This window comes from Dermochelys coriacea, chromosome 2 (genome assembly GCF_009764565.3).
Source record: "Dermochelys coriacea isolate rDerCor1 chromosome 2, rDerCor1.pri.v4, whole genome shotgun sequence".
NCBI classification, from domain to species: domain Eukaryota; kingdom Metazoa; phylum Chordata; order Testudines; family Dermochelyidae; genus Dermochelys; species Dermochelys coriacea.
This window is the reverse complement of record NC_050069.1, coordinates 218,803,091-218,825,886: the sequence shown is the minus strand read 5'-3', so window position 1 is coordinate 218,825,886 and position 22,796 is coordinate 218,803,091. Positions and strand designations below refer to the sequence as shown.

Sequence of the window (22,796 nt, the reverse complement as noted above, 5' to 3'; positions counted from 1 at the left end):
GGAATGTCAAGGGGTTCCATTATTGGCCAGTGTTGTAGGGTTTGGGGTTCCACATTCAGTAGTCCAGTGGTTCTCAAACAGGGGTCTCAAGGTTCCTTCCCCACTCGGAACTCTAGGGTACAGATGTGGGGACCTGCATGAAAGACCCCCTAAGCTTACTCTTACCAGCTTAGGTTAAAAACTTCCCCAAGGAACAAACTTTGCCTTGTCCTTGAACAGTATGCTGCTAACACCAAGCGTTTTAAATAAAGAACAAGGAAAGAGACCACTTGGAGACGTCTTCCCCCAAAATATCCCCCCCAAGCCCTATACCCCTTTCCTGGGGAAGGCTTGATAATAATCCTCACCAATTGGTACATGTGAACACAGACCCAAATCCTTGGATCTTAAGAACAATGAAAAAGCAAGCAGGTTCTTAAAAGAAGAATTTTAATTAAAGAAAAGGTAAAAGAATCACCTCTGTAAAATCAGGATGGTAAATACTTTACAGGGTAATCAGATTCAAAACATAGAGAATCCCTCTAGGCAAAACCTTAAGTTACAAAAAGACACAAAAACAGGGATATACATTCCCTCCAGCACAGCTTATTTTACAAGCCATTAAACAAAAGAAAATGTAACGCATTTTCTAGCTAGATTACGTACTAACTTTACAGGAGTTGTAAGGCTTGCATTCCTGAGCTGTTCCCGGAAAAGCATCACATAGACAGACCAAACCCTTTGTTCCACCCCCACTCCAGATTTGAAAGTATCTTGTCTCCTCATTGGTCATTTTGGGTCAGGTGCCAGCAAGGTTACCTTAGCTTCTTAACCCTTTACAGGTGAAAGGGTTTTGCTTCTGGCCAAGAGGGATTTTATAGCACTGTATACAGAAAGGTGGTTACCGTTCCCTTTATATTTATGAAAAGGGGTCTGTGGGGGTACTCAGAGATTGTCCAGGGGGATATGTCAACTCTTGTAGATATTTACTTATTTTTACAACAGGGTACATAGAAAGCACTAGCGAAATCAGTACAAATGAAAATTTCATACAGACAATGACTTGTTTATACTGCTCTGTATACTATGCACTGAAATGTAAGTACAATATTTGGTAAAAAATGAGAAAGTAAGCAATTTTTTGGTAATAATGTGCTCTGACACTTTTGTTTTTTTTGTCTGAGTTTGTAAGTTTTTCAATGAGGTGAAACTTGGGGTACACAAGACAAATCAGACTCTTGACATGGCTACAGTAGTCTGGAAAGGTTGAGAGCCACTGCAGTAGTCTACACAGGGCTGCAGACCTTGAGTAGCCCTTAGAATACTTCAGGCCTGTAAGGTTTAAATGGGCTGGTTAGACCTTGAACTCGTAGGTTGCTCAAGATATGAGTATGGAAAGGAAAGAAGGCAATCATGTGACCTCCGTTGGTGGTGGTTGTCTCCCTCACCACTGCTGTTGTGACAGTGAATAATGATGTATTTGTTTACTTACCATAGTGCTGAAAGGCTACAAGTAGGGCCCCATTGTGCTTTGCAGACACAACGGTGTAGTAAGGGAGTAAGTTACATGCGTTGTTGCTGGTTATATTTTAACTTTACCAGATTGCGATGTGATCACCTGATTCGAATGGCACCTATATATGTATCATTGAATTAATTGCATAATGGTTAGGCTAAACACTGTAATTAAAACTGGCAATGTCCCGTGGTCCCTAATATAGTATATTCAGTTTCCAAAGGGTTTAATAACATTTGTCACCCAAGTTGCTGCCTAAGGTCTTGTCTGCATAAAAATTTAGTTCCCAAAAAGCTGGGGACTGGTTGGGGAGAGAGGCTGGGGAGAGAAGCTAGCCTGCTGCTGACCAGCTTCCTGCATGCATACTGCTGATGCGCATTAACAATTTGTTAATTTAGTGTCTATTGTTCACATAGCTAATTCAAAGTGTTCATTAAAATATATCTTGCATGTTATAAATAAAGATTTAATAACAAAAATAATGAAGAATCTAAGCTAATGACGTATTTTAGAGAGAGAAAATAAATTGTAATTGTGATTTCATTGTCAATAGCAAAAAGAGACTGGAATATCTCCAGTACGTTCATTTGTTTATAGCAACATTTGAGGTATGACCCTAGAAAGTATTAATGTAACAAAATATTCACAATAAAAGTAAAATCATCTGAGATGCTGAAGTTTTATCCTATCTATTGAGTTTATACAGTGTTTTCAACCATTTTAATGTACCTTTACTGATAGTGTCTTATTTATACACTACTTCTTTAAGATGTTAATAATTAGGATATGTCTTTGCTGCGATGTTAAGTCAGGTGATCAGCAACTTCTTGTGGGTACCCAGTTTGGAGCAATGAAATTGACAAAAATGACAGCCAACCGCCTATGTAAGTAACACAGTGTCTACATGGACACTGTGTCGCCTTATCTACATTGATATAAGTACAGATGGAGATGTGTTGTTGTAGCAGGACACTTATACCAGCAGGACCAAGGATGTAGTGTGTACATTGACATAGTTAGGTCGACATAAGCTGCCTTATATCAACCTAACTGTGTGGTGTAGACCAGGGCTGAGTTATTATGTCCTCACAGAGCTGCTAGTGCTCCTCTTTCTCATATGTGTTGCTAAAATTACAGTGGGCATATCCCGTGGTTCTGGGTAATACACTGAGCAGTAAGCTGAGCCATTATTTGATTCTTTCCAAAAAAATTGTGGGAGAACTTGCCTGTCTTTCAGGGCACACAAGCACAATTGTGGGAAGGCACTGGAGGACTATCAGGCACTGAAGTGGTTTTGCCTGTGTCCTCACTGCAAAGTGAACAGGTTACCAGACTGTGTGAAAGCCTCACTTGGGTTTTAGGTTGTAGCCCCAGACAAGACTGCAACTCCAGGCTGCAAGCACCCAAACTCTGGTAACAAGATTTTAGACAGGAGGATGGTCGGGGCAACACCTGAGTAAGAGCCAGAGTTAATTCTGCAGAGCAGATATACCCTTAATTACATAATTGCAGCCTATGTTAAGACTTTTATTCTACCTCAGCCTGTCTTTTCATAAGAAAACAAAACAAAAACAAACAAAATAAGCTTGTTTACAGTGACTAAATAATTTTGAGGGAGCTATTTCAATCTTTTAGGTTAATATTTATATTAACTTTATTTAATATTTATAGTGAAGTTAATAATCAATAAAAGAAACTCCTTTTAAAGTTTTCTTTCAACATTTCACAACTCATGAAATTCAAAATTAAGACACTCCATCCTTAAATCAAGCGGTTGTTTTGGTCTGAGTTATCAGAGTTACTTCTGTAGTTTAGCTGGCAGAGCATTTGCCTAGGTAAGATGATGATTCAGATTCTAGTGCCTGCATATTAATTCCTCGAGTTGCTAAATTCCACTGCTTCAAATCAATGTCTGGGTGCATTTTATTTTATTGATTTTTATCACATGGTTACCCATAGTTTGATTATGCGTCTGTTCTAGTGAAAAATCTGCTCTGTTATTGCAGTAGTTTAAAAGATGATCACTAGTGATAATTAAAATGAGAGATTGGAAACAATTTATTATCAAAATATGGATAATATTTAAAAAAAAATTCTGTTTGGTCCAATATTAAACTTCAAAATTTTACATCTGCTGGATTTAAACCGTAAAAACAAAAATTGTTGTTTGTAAGTCTGTATATGTGCATCTTATTTAAATGTTAGCTATTAAAAAAATACGCTTCCTGAAAGGTACGTTTTATTATATACACAAGTCCCATACCCAAAGGCAGTGTAATTGTGTAAATAGGAAATATTGAGTACCTGATAAAATCCTATAAATTATAGATTTTTATGCTAACAGTGTGACATATTTTAAGACTACTGTTGAAGGTTCTTAATTTATAAGGTTTATAGCTACCAGTATATTTCCATTTAATGCAGGTTTCATTGTATTGTGTGAACACATGGTATTTGTTTGACATTTTATGTGGGTGCACATACATATATGTGTGTATTTTATAACAGTTTTCTAGTGATAATTTAATATATCAAAGTGGCAGAAAAACATTCATAGTAATCAGAAATCCTTTATTAAATAAAAAAGTCTTATAATTTACACTTCCATACAATTGCTTTGTCTGTCATATGGATGGTGACATAAGTTCTTTTAAAAGAAATTATTTCACTCAGCTCAGAAAGCCGTACTGTAGCCATCTGGTGTCATCTTGGTAGATTATAACTGTTTTTGCTAGCATTCTCCTACTGTGTTAAAACAATTCAGATATGTTCTGCTTGCCAGCAGGTTATAAATATATTTTTAATCACACTGGTAACATTACTATTAGCATATGTCAGGTTCTTACAGGTCAGTTAATTTCTGTCTTCAGCATGGGAAATGGATTAAAAAGATGGAAGAAACGAGAGACTATGACAGGATAGTTACAGGAGCTTTATACTCTCCCACGTAAGATATGTGAAAAAGTAAGCAGCCTGTAGCAAGCACTTTCAATCTGCAGAAGGTGCTCCTTGTTCTCTTCAACTCCTAAATACTAGCAGGTCACTATTCATTTTTTCCAGGTAACCAATTACTATACCAGTATGAATATAAAGTTTGTTACATGGACAACCCTTTCAAAGCAGCAATTAGAACTGGCCTTTAGGGTCTGTATTGTAGTAATTAACATTCAGTGTAATCAGAAACCACTGTCAGAACAATCCGCTTTCTGTGCTCTTAAACCAGAGGTTCAAAACTTGGTTTGCGGCTTGTTCAGGGTAAGCCCTGGCAGGCCGCGAGATGCTTTGTTTACCTGAGCATCCGCAGGTACGGCCGCTCGCAGCTCCCAGTGGCCGCAGTTTGCTGTTCCCGGCCAATGGGAGCTGCGGGAAGCAGTGGCCTGGCCCAGAGTACAGCTCCCTTTGGAACACACCTACAAATTGAGATATGACAACTTCAGTTTCAGTTCTCCCCTCCATGACTTCTTGTTACTAATAAGAGCTAGGACAGAGAGAGAGTTTAAGCCCAAGTTGTTAGAACATACGATATTGCAGCCCTATAACAGAAGCGGCTACTTCATTCCTGTAGCATCAGAAAGAAAGAAAAAGAAATAGCTGATAAACCTCAACAGTTCCATTGGAATTTGTTGGCATAGTTCATTTAGGTTGCTCTAAATGAAGTGAAGGGTTTGTGTTTTGTTTTAAACAGGGCCGTCAAACAATTTAAAAAAATCACACTTTTAAACAATAATAGAATACCATTTATTTAAATGTTTTTGACATTTTCAAATATATTGATTTCAATTACAATGCAGAATACAAGGTGTACAGTGCTTACTTTATTTTTGATTACAAATATTTGCACTGCTAAAAACAAAAGAAATAGTATTTTTCAGTTCACTTAATACAAGTACTGTAGTGCAATCTCTTTATCACAAAAGTTAACTTACAAATGTAGAATTATGTACAAAAAAGATTGCATTCAAAAATAAAACAATGTAAAATTTTAGAGCCTGCAAGTCCACTCAGTCCTACTTCTTGTTCAGCCAATCGCTGAGAGAAACAAGCTTGTTTACATTAACAGTGAGATTAAAACAGTGAGATTAAAACTGCAATTGCGATTAATTTGTTAAATTAATTGGAGTTGGAGTTTTTGGAGTTAATCGCATGAGTTAACCAGTTAATCGACAGCCCTAGTTTTAAATTAACAAAAGTATCTAGTATCTGAGATGTTGTCATGATTTTTAAATGTTTGTTCTGTAGAAGGTAATAAACTTTTAAAAATTACATTGAAAATTCAGTTGTCTTCTAAAGAGTTATTGTATCAAATTATGGAGAAAATTCAGTCATTAAGGAATATATTGTGACTATGGATCCACCCAGAGCTAATTAGAGACATCCTGAAGTGAGATGATGATTTACACAATCGCCATTTCCTTTCTGTTCCCCCATAAGAGGGGTGACAGGCTTATATCTACCAAAGTTTGCGTTCAATAGACGGCTAATTTAACTGTACTGGCTGCAACTTGGGAGAGTGTAACCAAGGCTCTATCCACTCCCTGTCTTCTCATATCTACCTGCACACGGGAATGGGGAGCAACAGTTGTGCAAAGTCTACTTTATCTCCAGTTCTGCTACCTGTGATGTAGAAAGCCAGACTCAAGGGGTGTCTTGCACCTCACTTCCATCTTGCGTTGCCATAAAAGCCTGGCCATGATTTGCCTCCAAAATATTAAATGGATTTATCTTGCTGTAACATAACTTTAACTGCAGAGCCTCTGCCAACACCTCCTTAATCATTTGAAGCTATTGTAAAAACAGGGTTTGTAATGGGATATTTAATTTCATACTTGATATTTTATTTGTGTTTACAGAATGTTTGGTAACTGGCTGCCTACAACTACCCTCCATCCCCAGTTTTTGTGTTTTTGTTTTTATTTTAATGTATTCAAAGTACTCAGCTGTGCTATGCATGACCACATTGGTATTTGATATTGTGCAATCAGGGTTGAGAATTAATTTCATACTATCTTATGGCCTCATACTATAAGAACCCTAACTTGGTGTCTTGATGAGGTACTAATGAAAAATTGTTTATGCTCCTGCTGCTTGTCATTTTAACTACCATAAATACACCAACAGTCACCAAATTTGGTTAGATTCATAGGCAAATATTCAGCTGAACATAGTTTTCTTTACAGTGAATATAGCAAGATTAAACTTGAAGATGCTCTCATAGTGTACTCACACTAAATAATAGCAGGTGGAAGGAGGGGTTTTGCTTTCAGTGAAAGTGGGTAGGCACTCCCTGCAATTGCACATTGAATCAGATAGACAGAGACAGCTGCAGAAGGGAGATATGCATAACAGAAGCCAAATCAATTGGATTCAGTCACATCCAAATGAAATTACATCAGTCAATAACCTTCCTTTCAAGTGACTGAAATCTTTCTGGCCCAAATTTCTCTTGTCAGGTTACTCAGTTTTACCAGTGATTAAAGTATCTTAAAATTGCTTCGATAACATCAAGGACCTTGTTGTGACAAGTTCTGTAAATGCAGTCTCTTGAAAGAGAAAGCTTGGTTTCAAGTAGAGTGTTGAGTGTATTGATTGAATTTCTTTCCATTGGTCCTCAGAAGCTTTTGTTCACAAAGATATTGCAGAATGAAGGAAATCTATACTTCTCACATTGAAGGAATTCATTTCCATGTCTGATATCTATATTTTATTTTATTCTTATATGTGGTTATGTGACTTCTTTTTAAAATTTTAAAATAGTTCTAGAAGTACAGTGTACTTATTCTACAATGGAATAGTATAGTGTTTGAAACACATAATCCTATAAATCAATAGACTATTGTATTTGTTTGCCTCAGTCAGCATCTTTATTAAATGTGGGGATACACTGACCACCTTTAAAAGGTTAGTATTTACTAACCATTACCACCTGAGAGTGGCTGAGATTTAGTTTCCATCTGTACCTGAAATGTTATGATGTGTATTTGTTGCTACTGTGAATATTGATTTTTGTTATTGTTTTGTTTTCTTTTTTGTGTTTTGTTCAAACTGATCATTATATATGTATTCTGTAGCCATTCAGGAAATATTTGTAATTGTTTACAATTAATCTATAGTGAGAAGAATTTCATTAATTAACTCTGTCTAGGTTTAGGAGCCACATTCCATACCATTGATTTTTTTTTGTTTAATGAATTAGTAAGATTCTTGATTTTTAGAAGGGCTGAGTTCTGGCAATACCCAGTGACTTAACTGGGAATTGTGGATACTCATTACCTCTATCACCATGTCTAGAGTGGAGAAAAGGGTGAATTCTTAAAACATTAGTTCACATGATTTTCAGCACCACTTAGTATCTAGTGCCTTTTAAAAATATGTTAGTAGTTCGTGGTGAACCCTAGATGGTGAGTTCTAGATTTCAAATTTCATTTAAAATGTTCATTGTGGTTGAAGGCCACACCAATCTATTCCCTTCCACTGCCAACTATTGTCATATCCCATCCATGTATAATTTCCCCCACAACCCCAAACACATGTAGGGACTTGTCAGGATTAACAAAAGGGTAATTTCAAGCTTTAATGGACCTCATAACATCTATCGGAGTAGAGTGCACCTTCTATGGACCTCATGCACAGACCCAGCTTAAATTTTGGATGCTCATTTAAAGGTTTTGTTGAAAAAAGTTAAGTTTGAAAGTATGTGTGTCATTGGAATCTAGCTAATGCCCCGAAACATCCTCTCTAACAAAAATTCTACACCTTTTAAAAACAAGAGATTCCCACTATCATCTCAGAATCCTGCATCACTTATTATTGCCCCATTCAGTTTGCACTCCCCCCTTCCTCTTGTCTATAAATGCTATCAGCAAAAGAACTAATAAAAAGGGCCGGGGTCCTTTCTCTGGAAAAATCTCAAAATATTCCAGTCAGTTCAATGTCCTGTATTAGTGAAGATTTAAGGTAATTTCAAGAGCTTTTACACAAAAACTACATATTTTTTTACCTGACTAGGGGAAGAAGACGCTGATATGGACTGGTGTGTGTGTGTGTGTGTGTGTGTGTGTGTGTGTGTGTGTGTGTGAAGCTGATATGGACGGGGGGTGGGGTGTGTGAGAGAGAGAGAGAGAGAGAGAGAGAGAGAGAGAGGTTGTTCCTTTCTTCCCTTATTCCCTGGACAGGAAGGAGAGACAGAAAGAGATTCAGCTTTTTCCTTTCTACCATGGAGGGTAGGGGAAGTCAACAGGTTCCTTTAGAGGAACAGAGGTATAGGGAACCTCCCTAGCTATAATACCTCTCCTCCCTCTTTCCCTTCTCCTCCCCCCCCCCCCAAAAAAAAACAAAAACAAAAAAACCCACACAGCTCTTCTGGCCTGCTGTTGCCTCATCCACTGACTGGAAAGTCTGGGAACTCATGTTTCCATTTCAGATTCTCCTGCCTAGCAAGTCCTCACTTCTCCCGGCACAGATGGAAATATGAGTTCTATGGCTAAATCCACCAGTCATTTTTGATAATCTCAACAAGCAGGAGCTGAGAGTGGAAATGTATAGGTTGGCTAGATTAAGTAGAACCCTTGAAGTGGAAGACAAGGATTTGAAGTTGATGTAGTAAATGAGAGGAAGCCAGTGAGACAAGAGAAAAGGACTAGTTGTTTGGATCAGTAAAGGTTGGGGGTAGATGAAATGCAAAGGGGAGAGTCATCACATCACTCAGTGTCAGGGTTGATTTAATCATGATTTAAATCAACAAGCAGAACACCTGGATTTAAATAATCCGTTTTAATCATGTTTTGCATTTGTACTTTTGAGTTATTTTCCTAAAGAAAGGATGATTTTCATTGGCGAGCAACCACTAAAACTGGTTGATTTGCTACTAAATATAGCTTTCACACTAAATCTGGTGCCTCTTTTTGCTATCTATACATATTTATTAAAGCAGTAATAAACCTTAGCTTACATTTATTCAGATTCTTAATATTGATATTTTTTCTTGTTAGAAAATGACGAATGATTTATTTCTTAGTAATAGATTATTATTAATTTTTATATGTGATTCATGTCAGTCTCTAGCTGAATGTAAATTCAAATGCAACTTAAAATGCACAAAAACAGAATTTAAATATTTTTTAAAATTAAACTACCTTAAATGTGCTAGATACATAGGAAAAATATTTATCAAAACGTATTTCATTTAAAGCTAATTGATATATTTAAGGGAGTATTATCTGTAGTTAATTTATTGAACTGATTTTTTTCTGGTCACTGTGTCCTTCAAGATTTTAGAACTAGTAGATTTTACCCCTCACGCGTAGTGTTTGCTCATAAATTGGAAGAAGAAAACAAGCTTTTCTGCTTTTTCAACTCCAAATTGGTTTCTTAACTTTTGAATGAATTAGTCACTGAACTGAACTAGTTGAATAAACTGAAATGAATAAAATATTCTCTCTGCACCTACAGATGATGTTACTGCTGTCAAAAGCTGGCTTAGCACTCAGCAAACTCTAGTACTTCCACCAAATCAATGGTCTGATTTTCATTAAAACTTGGCAGCAAACATGTACTGCTTAATATTATTTTTTGTATTTAATTTCAATGATTTTAATAGATTATAATAATCTTAGGCCTTAACATAGGATGTCAAATTTAAAATGTAATTTTAAATAGGTTTATTTTAAAAATTAATCTGTATTTAATGTATATAAAAATCTGATTTAAATTAAAAATCTGTTTTTTATTATTTGTTTTTAATTATTGATTTTTATCCACCCTGTTTCTCATGAGCAGGTTGTGGACAAGAGTTTTAATAGTAATGACAAACAAGAAATGTTTTGTGAGTTTCCACAAATTAGTAAAATTGCTAATCAATTGCTATTTGTGGATAACATGAGTTTTCATTAGTATGTTTGCTCAGTTATATTTTTTTGTCTTCCATTTACATGAATCAATTGTTGCTTGAGCTGCTTATATGTATAAGTAGCCATTGTTTCCTTAAATAACCTATAGCAAATTAGGTGGAGGCGTTTTGATGTGAAAGAAGTGTTGACATAGCCCAATTTTGGAAATACTGTAAATATGAAATTAGAGAGTAGGCAGTATAAAGCTTGTTTTTAAATGGAATAGTTTTCTTTGTTAATGTGTATGTAACAAACATTCATTATGTTGCATTTTTCATTAAGGGAAAATTACTACAGAATTGCTGTCTTGCTATTCCTAGGTACACACTGTTTAGATCTTTCACCCAGTGCCTTTTAACAGTGTACATAGGTTTTTTTTAAAACTTATTTAAAATATACTTTCTTCATAGGCTTCTTGGACCTGCTCTGCAGATCCTTTAGAGAACTCCTTTAGTGGCCTTGGTTTGGCTTTACATCGGTACTGTATGATGTGCAGACTCATTATTAAAACTTAATTCATTAAATAGTAAAATCATTGTGGGTCAGTGCAGCTAATTTTAGGATCTAACCACGTCTCAGTTCATCAAGATGAAGGGAGAAGCGAAGTGCATTTGCATATGTTACTGCTTGCTCTTCAAAGGAATGGACCCCTAAATCCAACATTAAATGAACATTGGTTCTAGAAAACTGCTACACCATTCCTGTTATTTTTCTTTAAGTGGTAATTTTTCTTTGACACAATCTCATTTTTACTCACTTTCCACTTAATTACTTGTAATGTAAGCAGCATTTTTTAAAAGAGATACTAAATGTATTTTAAGCACCTCAGCTTCTGAATAGAAAGTGGTTATTTTTTAAAGAAAGGGTTTGTTCTGTCTTGAGAGTGGATGTTTAGTAAAAATTAAGTAAATAAGCTTATTTTTTGTTACTTTTTCTATAAAACAAACACCCTCCTGCAACTGCAACAACGCACACAAGAAGTATAAGCATCTGGTTTATCTGCACACTGTGTCATGTATTGTTGCTTAGAGTTCCACCTATGAGGAAAATGCTATCTTGCATGCTCATGTTTGTCTGTCTTAACTAAGCCATTGCTTTTATAATCAAAAATCTATGCAGTCTTCTCTTCTTTTTGAACTGCACTGAGCAAAGAATCAAAAAGAATGCTACACTTAACCCAAGTCAGTTTGAAGTTTGGACTCTAAGAAAAGAAAAAGGCTTACGTGTATGACATTACTCTTAAACTATCTATTTGGATCTGACCATACATATTATTTAAATCTACTGTGGTGTTAAAATGTTTCATAAGACACAGAGCAGAGCTGCTATGATCTTATATGTTAATATTCTTTTCTTATCACTTTACTGTGTAGATACCCTTCATGAGACACAACTCTACCACATCTCATCCTCGAAGGCAATCCTGGAAACCTCTTTTATAAATGTGATTTTAAAATGTGGATAAAACTCTCAATAGAGTACATAAAGTAAAGGAGAACAGCTATCTTGTCTTTTTCATAAGCTTATCGTGACAAAAAGTTGAGTTTGCTTGTCAGGTTTGGCTAGAATGTAAGTGATTGGTTTGTTACTTGGACTGACAAGGCAGTTAATTTGCCTGCATTTTTTGCACTAATCAGGAACGTTTGATATATCCATTGTTGGAAAATACCAGATAAATGTTGTGTCAGAATTGTCCTGTTAAAGTAATGTCTTGTTCCCCTGTGCTTCCTTGACAAATGATGATATACAGTGCTTGGATTCATTGAAGAGTGACAGAAACCTGTGGGACTTAAATACTGTATGTTTCTCTGTGGTGGTATTGATTTATTTTAAAAAATCAACGCTTTGCCATCAGGCTGCTGCTCTACTAATATGCAGTTTAATAAGAATATTCCTATATAAATACTGTGTTGTGGAATATGATAGAAGTTTATGTAAAAGGATTATTTCAATACAATGGCAATAACAGACCTGTAAAACACTTGACACTTTCTCATTTTGAAATAATAGCCTTGCTGCAGAAGAATTGATTTTGTGCTTATTAGCATGAACTAATTGTTTCCGCTTTCAAATGTTCGAGTGAATAGAAATATATCTATATCCATTCTTTCTGGATCACTGCTGAGACAAACAGGAAAATTTGAATATTGTCTTATTTGGATTAATTTTACTGTGGTGTTCAGGTCAAGGTATGTTTTGGTTTTTCTTTTTGTTTTTTCTAATTTAAATATGAAACTGCTATATAAGTTGGGGATGAATGAAGAACTGATCACACAGCATACCATCTGAAAGATCTTCATCTACGTCCATGTACCTCCAGATAGATACAGACATAATATTTTGGTCTACAAACTATACTGATCAAGTTCTTAAATCTACAGCAGCAGTATATAGACATTTCCATCGTTTCATCTTGAACTTGGGAAAAAACTCTGTTCAAGTGTAACTTTGCAACATATCATCTTGGAACTTCTTGATCTATGGTGGGGGGTTTTGTCATCCATCAAGGTATATTTTTAGTTGAAAATAAATTTTAAACATAAAAGAAAAAAGATACATGCTGTATTAAGTGATAGGAGAAAAATACAAATTGGTGTATACTAATTTAAAAGTCGTATCTTATTAGGGCGTCTCATGTTTGGATATTATGTTCAATAAAATTAACTTGATGTGTCTAACAAGTTGTACTGTTTTGAAAAAAAAAAGTCAAAAGAAGATTTTCTTTTTAACATTTTATAAATGTTCTTTAGCCATAAGGCACACACAAAGCTCGTACTTAATGAAGAAATGTGTATTTTGGGAGTCCAGTTTTCAAGTCTGAAGGCCCTTTGAGATAAGAGAGGACAGAGTTTAGATGCAACTCTTGGAGAACTCAGAAACACGGGTGACTAGAGAAAATTACATCCAGCCATTTTGTTAATAGGAAAAAAAATTATCATGTACGATGCAGGCCCTTACTTAATGTCTGGCTAGGAATTACTAATTACTTTTTTTTAATGTTATCTTACTAGAAAACCAAATGTACTGTGACATATGGTCAATAATTAGCCTTTGTGTTACCAACTCCAGTAACCCAGCATTCTTTTATTCTCTCTGAAGACATAATCTGAGACAATGAGTGCCACTTCCTGGTTTTAATTTTGGCTACTTTAAATTTTCATTTGTTTAGTAGTAGATTACTTAAACTTCTTAATCTGAGACAGTAAATTTTGTCTGTGTTTTTCCATTGATGCCCCTCCCCGCAATCATCCTCCACTGGTCCAGCATCGTCAATACTATAGATACTCAGGTACATGTTTATGAAATGACTGTTCTGTTAATCATTATTTACTACAACCATTTTATAGCTAGCAAACACTGAATTTAGCTGAAATATATGCTACAGTCTCACGTGGAACGAGGAAAGTGCATTGGTGATTAGCAAACATGAAAACATTGGAAGGTAGAATAATGACTTCTTGTCAGCTGTGTTTTGTGGCGGCTTTATGTTGGTAAGGTGCACAACTCTCTATCATGTAGTGAGTTATTTCATTTGCCTTTCCTCTCTGGAAACCTGGGTAAAATATTGCATATTTCATATCTAGAAATGTTCAGTGGTGATCTTCTAATCCTTAGTGGTCACTTACAGTAGTTCACAACCACCATGCAATTGAATACAATTGATTACTATAGTTTGAACTTCTGAAATGCCCAAACTTCTGAAGTGGTGTGGATGTTACAGGTTAGGATGGGGAGAAGTAATTTAGTACAGTACCTGCTCATAGTTTGTCTGTAACAAACAAGAGTTTCCAGAGTCTAATTTTAATGGATACAAAACAAACTAAAATATAACTACCCTTTCCTCTGTCTCCCAGAAGGAAAAATATGTAGTATGTATCTTTCTAGTACTCTGTCTTCATAGAACTACTCATTCCAGGTTAAAAATAATGTGAAAGCAGGTCATATACAATAGGTATATATCATATTCAGTTTATAATCCCAGTATATTTGAGACACACATGCTCATAGAGAGATACATATACATTGTATCTATGCATTTAATTCCCCTTGTGTGTGCATGTACTTATGGAATTTCCCTATATAATTTGTTTTGGGAACCCATAGTGTGTTGCACAGTTTATGATGTACCACGGCTTTTCATAACAAAAGTGTATACACACTTCTGCCCTAAGGATGTTGTTAACTTGCATATATGTTGAAGCAGGTTTTTTGCTGATATTTCTACATTTTAATTTGTAATAGTTTAATAGCTATTTATAGCTAAAATAGTTTTTATTATATTATATATTAAATATTATAGCTTTTTAATAGTTTCTTTGAGTTCATTTGTTTCATAAAGCAGAAAAGTGATTTTTGGGTCCCTGACCATTTAGGGAGTCTTCCATTATAAATAAAGAAAATATAGCTTTCCAAAATTGTGTGAAGGTCAATGCATGAGTTTTCTTTGCTTCTAGATGTTTACTTTTAAAATGCGTGGTTATAAACACAACTTTTTTTTTAAGTGGAATTGACTATACAAATGATAGATGTATGCTTGTTTCTTTTTACTCATACCCAGCTGCCTAATTGGGGCAGGTTTCTATCTGACCACTACAAAGGAGCCCAAGGGCTGCTGTGGATATGGCCTGTATACTTTCAGTTGGAATTGTGTAATCTATCTTTTCTTTTTTTATGTTTGACCCATAATTTGAATTTATTTAAAGAAGGGCATGTTACCTAAACCTGCAAATCACATCAAAACCAAAGTAACTTTCATTGGAACCCATAAAGTAGGGTTGCATGATTATGCAATATAATGATTTTGGAATGCAGGCATTGAAAATATTTCCACATATTTCATTGTCTAAAGAGCAGAATGTCTGATAAATATTGCATGATGAAAGTATTTTATTTTTTCTGGGGCTCCTTTTTTTTGGTAAGGAAAATGAACACATACGGCTTGATAGTGCAATCTAGAAGATTACTATCCTTTCAACTCTGGATCCTGGGTTCAACTTCAGCTTTAGATAAGTGAAAAACTGTCAGATTTAGTTTAGTCTCTGTTTGTGCACATCACAAATGTAGTACATATGTTCACATTTGAGCCTCTGCTCAGGAGAGGTACAGCAGTGTTGGGCAGGCATGGATTTAAGGATAAATGTTGAGTCAGCAAGCAGGAGAGCCTAGTGTGAGGAAGAAGGTTTGTCCTTCACAGTGTGTGTAGTATTAGGAACGCCTAATTAGGAGATGGGGTCAGAATAAGCCAACGCAGAGGGGAACCCAGACAGCATACTGTGACAGTTAAATACACCCCTGGTGTTGGAATAGCAGGAGTGTTATAGATCTGAACTGATGGGTGGTGGAGTGAATGTACAGCTCAGGCTAGTCATTTATTTGATAGTTTATTGTTTGTAAAATTCTAGGCTGAATCTATTGGAATTTTGCTTGAGGAATGACTGTATTATAGGCCCCTCTATCTCAAAAGATTTGTCTCATGCTCTAGCAATGTTGTATATCCTCCTTCCATAAAATAGATTTACCCTCAGAGATGAATATATACAATTTTTTTTAACATGGTACCTGTTTGCACGACACTGTAGACAAATGTGCAATGGTATGCGCATTTAAGTGAGAGAGATTTTCTGTAGTCTCTGAAGCATCTATGTGAAGTTGAATTTAAAGATTAGCTTATTAATGTTGTGTTTCAGGGACTTGTAGGTAATCACTTTTACAGCTATAGATGGGTACTGCTGACTTATGAATGCAAAATAGGTTTTCTCACTCTGCCTGAGTCAGCTCTTTGTAAATTTATATGATATTAACTGTGGTGACTTACAAATGTGTCTGTAATGGGTATGCATTGCATCCACTGTTCCTTTATAAAAGCACAGGACTTTTTCCCCACTGCTCACTCTAAGACTTCTGCAGGCCAGCTGATAAGATTCCCTCCAGTGCAGGTAGATGCGAGGTAATGAAATTGCATGTGTGTGCTGAGCTTTGTAAATAAATTGAGATTGACCCCCAGCCATTATCTCATTTATCTGATTTACATTGTAAAATCAGGATCTACACTATTGATTAGAGCATAATTAGTTAATTATGAACAGGAAAAATACAGAGTTATGTGGAGCTTGAACACAGCAGGCTATACTGCTAAAAAAATTCCAAGGGCATGAGCAGATGGAGATCACTTTAATAAAGAACAAAGCATACGTGTTTCAGGTATGGAACTGTCTAATCAACCTCTGGCTGTGAGGAGATTCTTGACCTCCATTCTATATTTTTTTACATATGAACAATATTTCCTTACAATTGTATTGTATCCATTACAATCCTTACCATTTCCTTTATTATTTAACTTATTAACCTAACTACTACAAATTTTCACCTTCCTTCCTCAGTTTATCTACCTTATTTTCTCCATGTAAAATTAGAAAATTAATTACCTGCTTTCCTTTTTGAAATGGAAAATAAAGCATTTCCTAATTTTGTTATGTAACATGATTTGAATCTTATTAAAGGCATTGACAATAATAGGTAGCATCATATCAGTTAAAGCTATTTTAACACCAGGAGCTTGGTTTTTAGCCTACACTTAGAGGATCTCCATTTTTTGTTTTCACAAAGTTCTGGGTACAACTCGTAGACCACTGAGTACTTAAATGCATCCGTAAATCACGTACTTTGCATATAATGGCACCTCAAATAGTGGGTGAAAATTTGGATGCCCATTTTGGAAAATCTGACCATTGATTTATAGGTTAATATTTTGTCTAAACCAGCGGTTCCCAACCTTATTACACAGGAGGGCCACATAAACCTAAACACAAGCTTGTGTGAACCAAATAGATTTCTATATATTTTAATAAGATTTAAAGTCACCTGTATTGATTTATATTTTAAGTTCAGCTTGTTTTGTATTGTTTATATAGGTTGTTTCTACATACAGTGTTGTCTATTTACACACTTGTATAAACTAAAATGATGTAAAGATGACAAAACACTAATGAATCAGTCATTGGTATATTGTGTTGAAGAATGCCCAGAGTCTTATGTCATGCTCTGGTGTGCCATAGGTTGGGCACCCCGGTCTAAACTATGGAGGATATACATTGCTAAACAAATATTATACATGTATAGAAAGCAGAGTGTGCTAGTCAGCTTCTTTATAACCCTATAAACCCTTGTTTATAACCCTAGCAGATAAGCCAAGTACATAACTATCTATTCATCTCAGAGTTCCCACAAGATCATGTCTCAGGCACATTTCTTCGGGTAGCGTAGGGAAGTGTGCACTGTTGGTATCTATTCTCCACCTGTTCTGTGAACATGACTGCTGCAAAGTTCTGGGGCTATTAACTTGGCATCTTTCACAACCAATAAATTCACATAACTTTAAAGTTTCAAAGTCATCTTATAGTTTGTTTAGGTTCTGTTTCTGGATCTGACAGTACATTTTCCATCTCCTCATTTGACTAGGACCGTAGATCATAGTATGTGGTTCATATTGCAGACCTTAATATTCATTTTGCCAGTTGTCTTTGTAACCCAACTGACAGGCATATGATAACTGACCAGGTTTCCTCCAGTGCTGGTGCCAATGCTAAACTATAACTCATCAAGGAGGAAAAAGTGTTTTCTTTACAGAGGTGAAATGTGTGTGAGCTGTCCCTTTTTCTCCAAGAATTTGAAGCTCAGTCACCAAAAATGTGTCACACAACATTGCTGCCAAGGCAGAAGGTCCAGTAGTAAAATATTCTAATTAGTGGATCCTTCATTTTATCAGGTATGGTGTACCAGAAATGTATTCTGTATCCTACCATCTCACCATATTAACATTGGTAGAGTCTAGTCCTGCTGCTTTAGTAGTTGACGGTCAAATTCCCATTGGAATCAATGGAAAGGATATTGGGATAATCATAGTTTTGTGCCTAGAAGATCATTTTTTTTAAAACAGCTAAATTTATTTTAATTTACCTATCATTGCACAGTACATTTATCATTTTACTATGCTGTTTTCCCTAAGGGAGCTCTTTTATTTTCATATTTTTAAAAGATCAAATATAGGTTCTACTGTACAAGAATATATATTTATAAAAACAATATAAAATTTTTCACAAATGTTTTATAAATGTTTCACAATTTATGGTTATCATTTTGTAAATATGCATCACTTGATATTTTCACATCTGAATGGTGTGTGGTATATGAGGATGATTTCATCATCCACATGCTCTCACCAGTTGTGTATATATATTTAAATAAAACAAACAGTCTCTGGAAAATTTTATATTGAAGTTTTTAATTTAGTATATACATATGCAAGAAGAATATGAGAATATTGTTCTTTATAGACAAAATAAACTGATTTGAAAAGAAAATTTAATTGAATACAACACCAAAACTTGGCTTTTGGATCCTGAAACCTGTATCTTCTCTCATAATGTTATTGTAATTTCAACCCAACTTATGTAGATTTACTGGATGACTTTTGAAACATGGTTTAAAGTAAAATCAGAATATTGGGCATTCTGGGTGAAAGGTGTTCTCTCTCCCTCCATAGAGATTTTAAAGCATGATTTTGAAGAGGAAAGATTGTTTTCTTTTAAACAGAACATTTCTGTTACAACTGTTCTCCCGTATTGCTGTACTATTACTAAGCAGTCTGCTAACAGAATCTGTATCGGTTGTGCTAAAATGACTAATATTCTCATGTTTGTAGATTTTAGATCCAATAGAGTCATTTTGAAATGTATTTATTAAATTAGTTGAAAATAAGTTTGAATATGTGCACCCTCTGCAGTAATGCTAGAAAAATATTTGTTTAGATTAACCAAATACTATCCCAAACTGGTTATTTTTTAATATGGAGTTTTCCTTTTCAAATATTTTAGTGCATTCCTTTTGTTTAATCCTCTTTCTGTTATGTGCTCTGTGTTCTGTTAATAATTTATTAAAATATATTGTTGTTCTTGGTCTGATAAGTAGCACACTGTGCCTTTTATGTTTTAAAAAAATAATTCTGCATTCTGCACCTTGCAAGAGTTTGGGGGTTTCTTAAATTTGCTTTGCTAGCTTCTTATTTGTGGATTTCCTGGTTTATGAGGCTTTAATTCAAACATTTGAGACACTTAAATGGAATAAATAAAAAGAATCAGATAAAATTAGTTTTCAAAAAGTTTTCCCTTTGAACAAAAGATCATAGGGTGTATGCAAAAAAGTGATGAAGACAACCACTTCAATAAAATGTATGAATCTCCATTATTTGCTGTTAAATTCTTTTTTCCTCTTGAGCATATTGTTGTACTATCTGATGTAAGACTCCTTTCATTAAGCACTGCAGTATAACAAATGCTTCTTCAGTGGCAGTAGACTAAGAATGCCTGAACAAAGAATACTTATGATCGATGTTTCAGACTGTTGTCTGTGGAGTGTATATGGCACAAAACAGTATCAAAAAGCTTGTTGATAAACTCAGAATTATGATGTGTACAGGGTAGACTTTTTTCAGTATAAGTGAAAGATGACAGCAAAATGTTTTAATTGAATAACCTTTTCAAATTCTTACTAAAAGAGTCTCACACTATTGAATATTTTATGCAGATTTTATTTATTAGTTACAAAGTCATTATTTTAAAAAATCATTCATGCAACTGTAAACATGTTTGAATTACTAGATATGTTGGCAGACATTATGGAAGATCCATAATGTAAAAAGTTCTGTTAGCCGGAAAGTGTACTAAATTCTGCAAATCATAAATATACAGAAAATACATAGCTGCCTCCTGCATTTCTCCATGAGAATATTCCAAATTAAACAGAAACATACTTGAAATGTGTGAGTGTACATGTAAATCACCCTTCCTGAAAATGTCTGTTTTAATCCAAACTAATGATTCCAAGATTTGGTGGTAAATTTTCCATGGGGTGAACTATCCCAAAGTGTGTGCTTGATTTAATTGATGAAGAAACACAATGTATCTATTTCTCCTGCAGGTGTGATGAATGCAGACTCTGCTACCATTTTGGTTGTCTGGACCCTCCTTTGAAAAAATCTCCAAAACAGACAGGCTATGGATGGATTTGTCAAGAGTGTGATTCTACTTCCTCTAAAGTAAGTTAATTCAGTCTGTGAAAACTCAGAGAAGGAGTTCTGGTTTTGGACAGCCTTTTTGAGCAAATCATTGCATAGTTTCTCATCTTGAGTTTGTGTTTGAACATTTTGCATAGATCTGCACTGGGAAACAGACATTTAAATGCACACAGTTAAAGGTCACACTACCAGGATTTCATCTTGACTTTAACTGAAGGAGAGAAAAATGCAAAATGGAAATTGTGTTAATTGGCTCGATAAAGGGGAGTTTCTTATTCCTCTTAACTATTTTCTTCTTACATTATGGTTGTGACCCCCAAATATATAAGTCCAAAGTATTAAGTTTAAATACCATATAATTCTTTGGCCCATTATAAGCAGTCAGATATTTTAATATTTTAATAATGTAAACCATAACCTTTGAAGGCATGGTTAATAGTAAATTCATTTTAAAATGTATTTATGAAAGATTTGAAAGTCTACATTTTTTGTTTTTGTTTTTTCCAATGTAAATCAATTGTGAGGGACATTATTAGGTTAGCATGAGGGATAATTATAAGATATGACATTCTAAAATTGTTTGAACGTAAAATTCTCACCACTGAAACTTTGTTATATTACTGCTACCAACAAACATCCACTTCTGTGTTGTTATCCTGCAAAGGACACAGGATTATTTTGTTGGGTTTGGTTTGGTCTATTAACATTTTCCTGAACACTAGTTTCTTTAGTGTTGGCATGGTTACCAGCACCCTCTGGATGCTTTAAAGAGACACTGTCAACTGGATTTTTTTAAAGTGACTAATTTAAAAAATATCCATTGCTCATAGAGCATCATTAAAATAAGAGAACATTTTAAAAAATCAGTTAATTTCATAAGCTTTTCTGCTGCTTGTTGTTGCTTATCAGTGTATTTTCAGGAAGAGATAAAGTGACCGAATAACTGATTACATAGGGAAATGGACTATAAAGAAAATGCTAACAAACATGTAAAGTTAACAAACAGAAAAAATAGAGGATCTTTTTCTACTAACTTCTTTAGCTTCTAATAATCTTTCTTTGGTGTGCAGTTATTTATAACTAAAGTAGATATAAAATTTTCAAGCACAAATGGGATTTTAAAGTTGCTGGTGTCCTTTTACAATTGGAAAAATAAAATACTTTGCTTTGCTGGGCATTAATCAAATCATTCTTTCTCAAGAAGATACAAAGATAGACACTGGAAATTAGCTGTCAACTATAGTTCAGACATCAAGCAGTCTTTCTTGAATACCACTTAAATACAATGGTCACTCCTGAAGTGAATTATAATTGATATTGAATTCCTGTCACCTCTTAAACCAAAAGGGTTTCTTTATAACATTAGTTAAAATGTTCTGCGTCGTATTTTTTCAGTGTTCTTGCAAAAGGGCACTTTTTGAAACTCCAAATATGTATTTGGGGTAGCTGGCCAAACTATGCAGATAAAATGCTATGCTTGCTGAATAATTTACCATGAAAATTAATTCAACATTATTTTTCTGTAAAGTTTGTTAATTTTTAGATATTTTGATGTAAGATGAAATGTTTTGAAAAAATAAAATTGAATTTACAAGCTACAGTGACCACAGATATTTACTGTACTTACATTAACGATGACTTCACATTTAAAAATATACCAAACAAGATGTTTATTACTGATACTGATTTTCATTTTTAATTCATAAAGACCCATTTTTAAAATTAATATTTAACAATAAGTTTGATTTATTGCACTATTTTCAACATAGCCAATTTTAATTATATTTGAATGAGAAAATGATGAATATGATAGGTACTGAGAAAGTTGTCTTATGGGGACTCCTTGTGGCTTTATTTAGTTACTTAACAAAGAATTTTTTCTTGCAAAGCAATGTAAAGAAACTATTGAAAAAAAGTTATGTTACTGTCCATATTAAGAGATGTCTTTCTTTTTAGCATACCATATTTTTCTCTCATCTATTATGCTACATTGTGTCTAACAAGATCATATTAGCTGAATTAAACTTTTCGTACAGTCCTTCCTTTATATGAAAAAATTTTTAAAAGGCTTAATGTTTTCTTTCTTTTCCAATTTCAATCTGTGGTCTTGCTTTATAGTATATATTTTACACATAATACCCTGCATATATTTCAACAGCCAATAAATACTTATGAATTCTAGGGCTTTTTCTCCCAATAGAAAGGGGTCTTCCTTCTGGGCTGAATACAAGTCCATTAGGCTGGAATAGTGTAAGGAATCTGGCATTGTTTGCTGCACTCTGTCTGACCTTTGGATGAATAACAGACTTGAGCCACAAGCATTTTCAATCTCTCACTCAACCAC

At 34.6% G+C, this 22,796-nt stretch overlaps 1 protein-coding gene across 8 annotated transcripts in view; it reads left to right on the top strand.

Moving 5' to 3' along the window:
• Nucleotides 1–22,796, top strand: part of PHF14 (PHD finger protein 14) — a 321,061-nt gene that overhangs the window by 202,467 nt on the left and 95,798 nt on the right. For 6 of the 8 annotated variants that reach the window (XM_038390501.2, XM_043509246.1, XM_043509252.1 and 3 more), the window contains one exon: nucleotides 20,356–20,473. In XM_038390501.2, coding sequence (XP_038246429.1) covers nucleotides 20,356–20,473 — 118 coding nt within the window. Of the gene's footprint in view, nucleotides 1–11,753; nucleotides 13,059–20,355; nucleotides 20,478–22,796 lie in introns of those variants that run through there. The other 2 variants (XM_043509251.1, XM_038390504.2) reach the window with 2 other exon arrangements.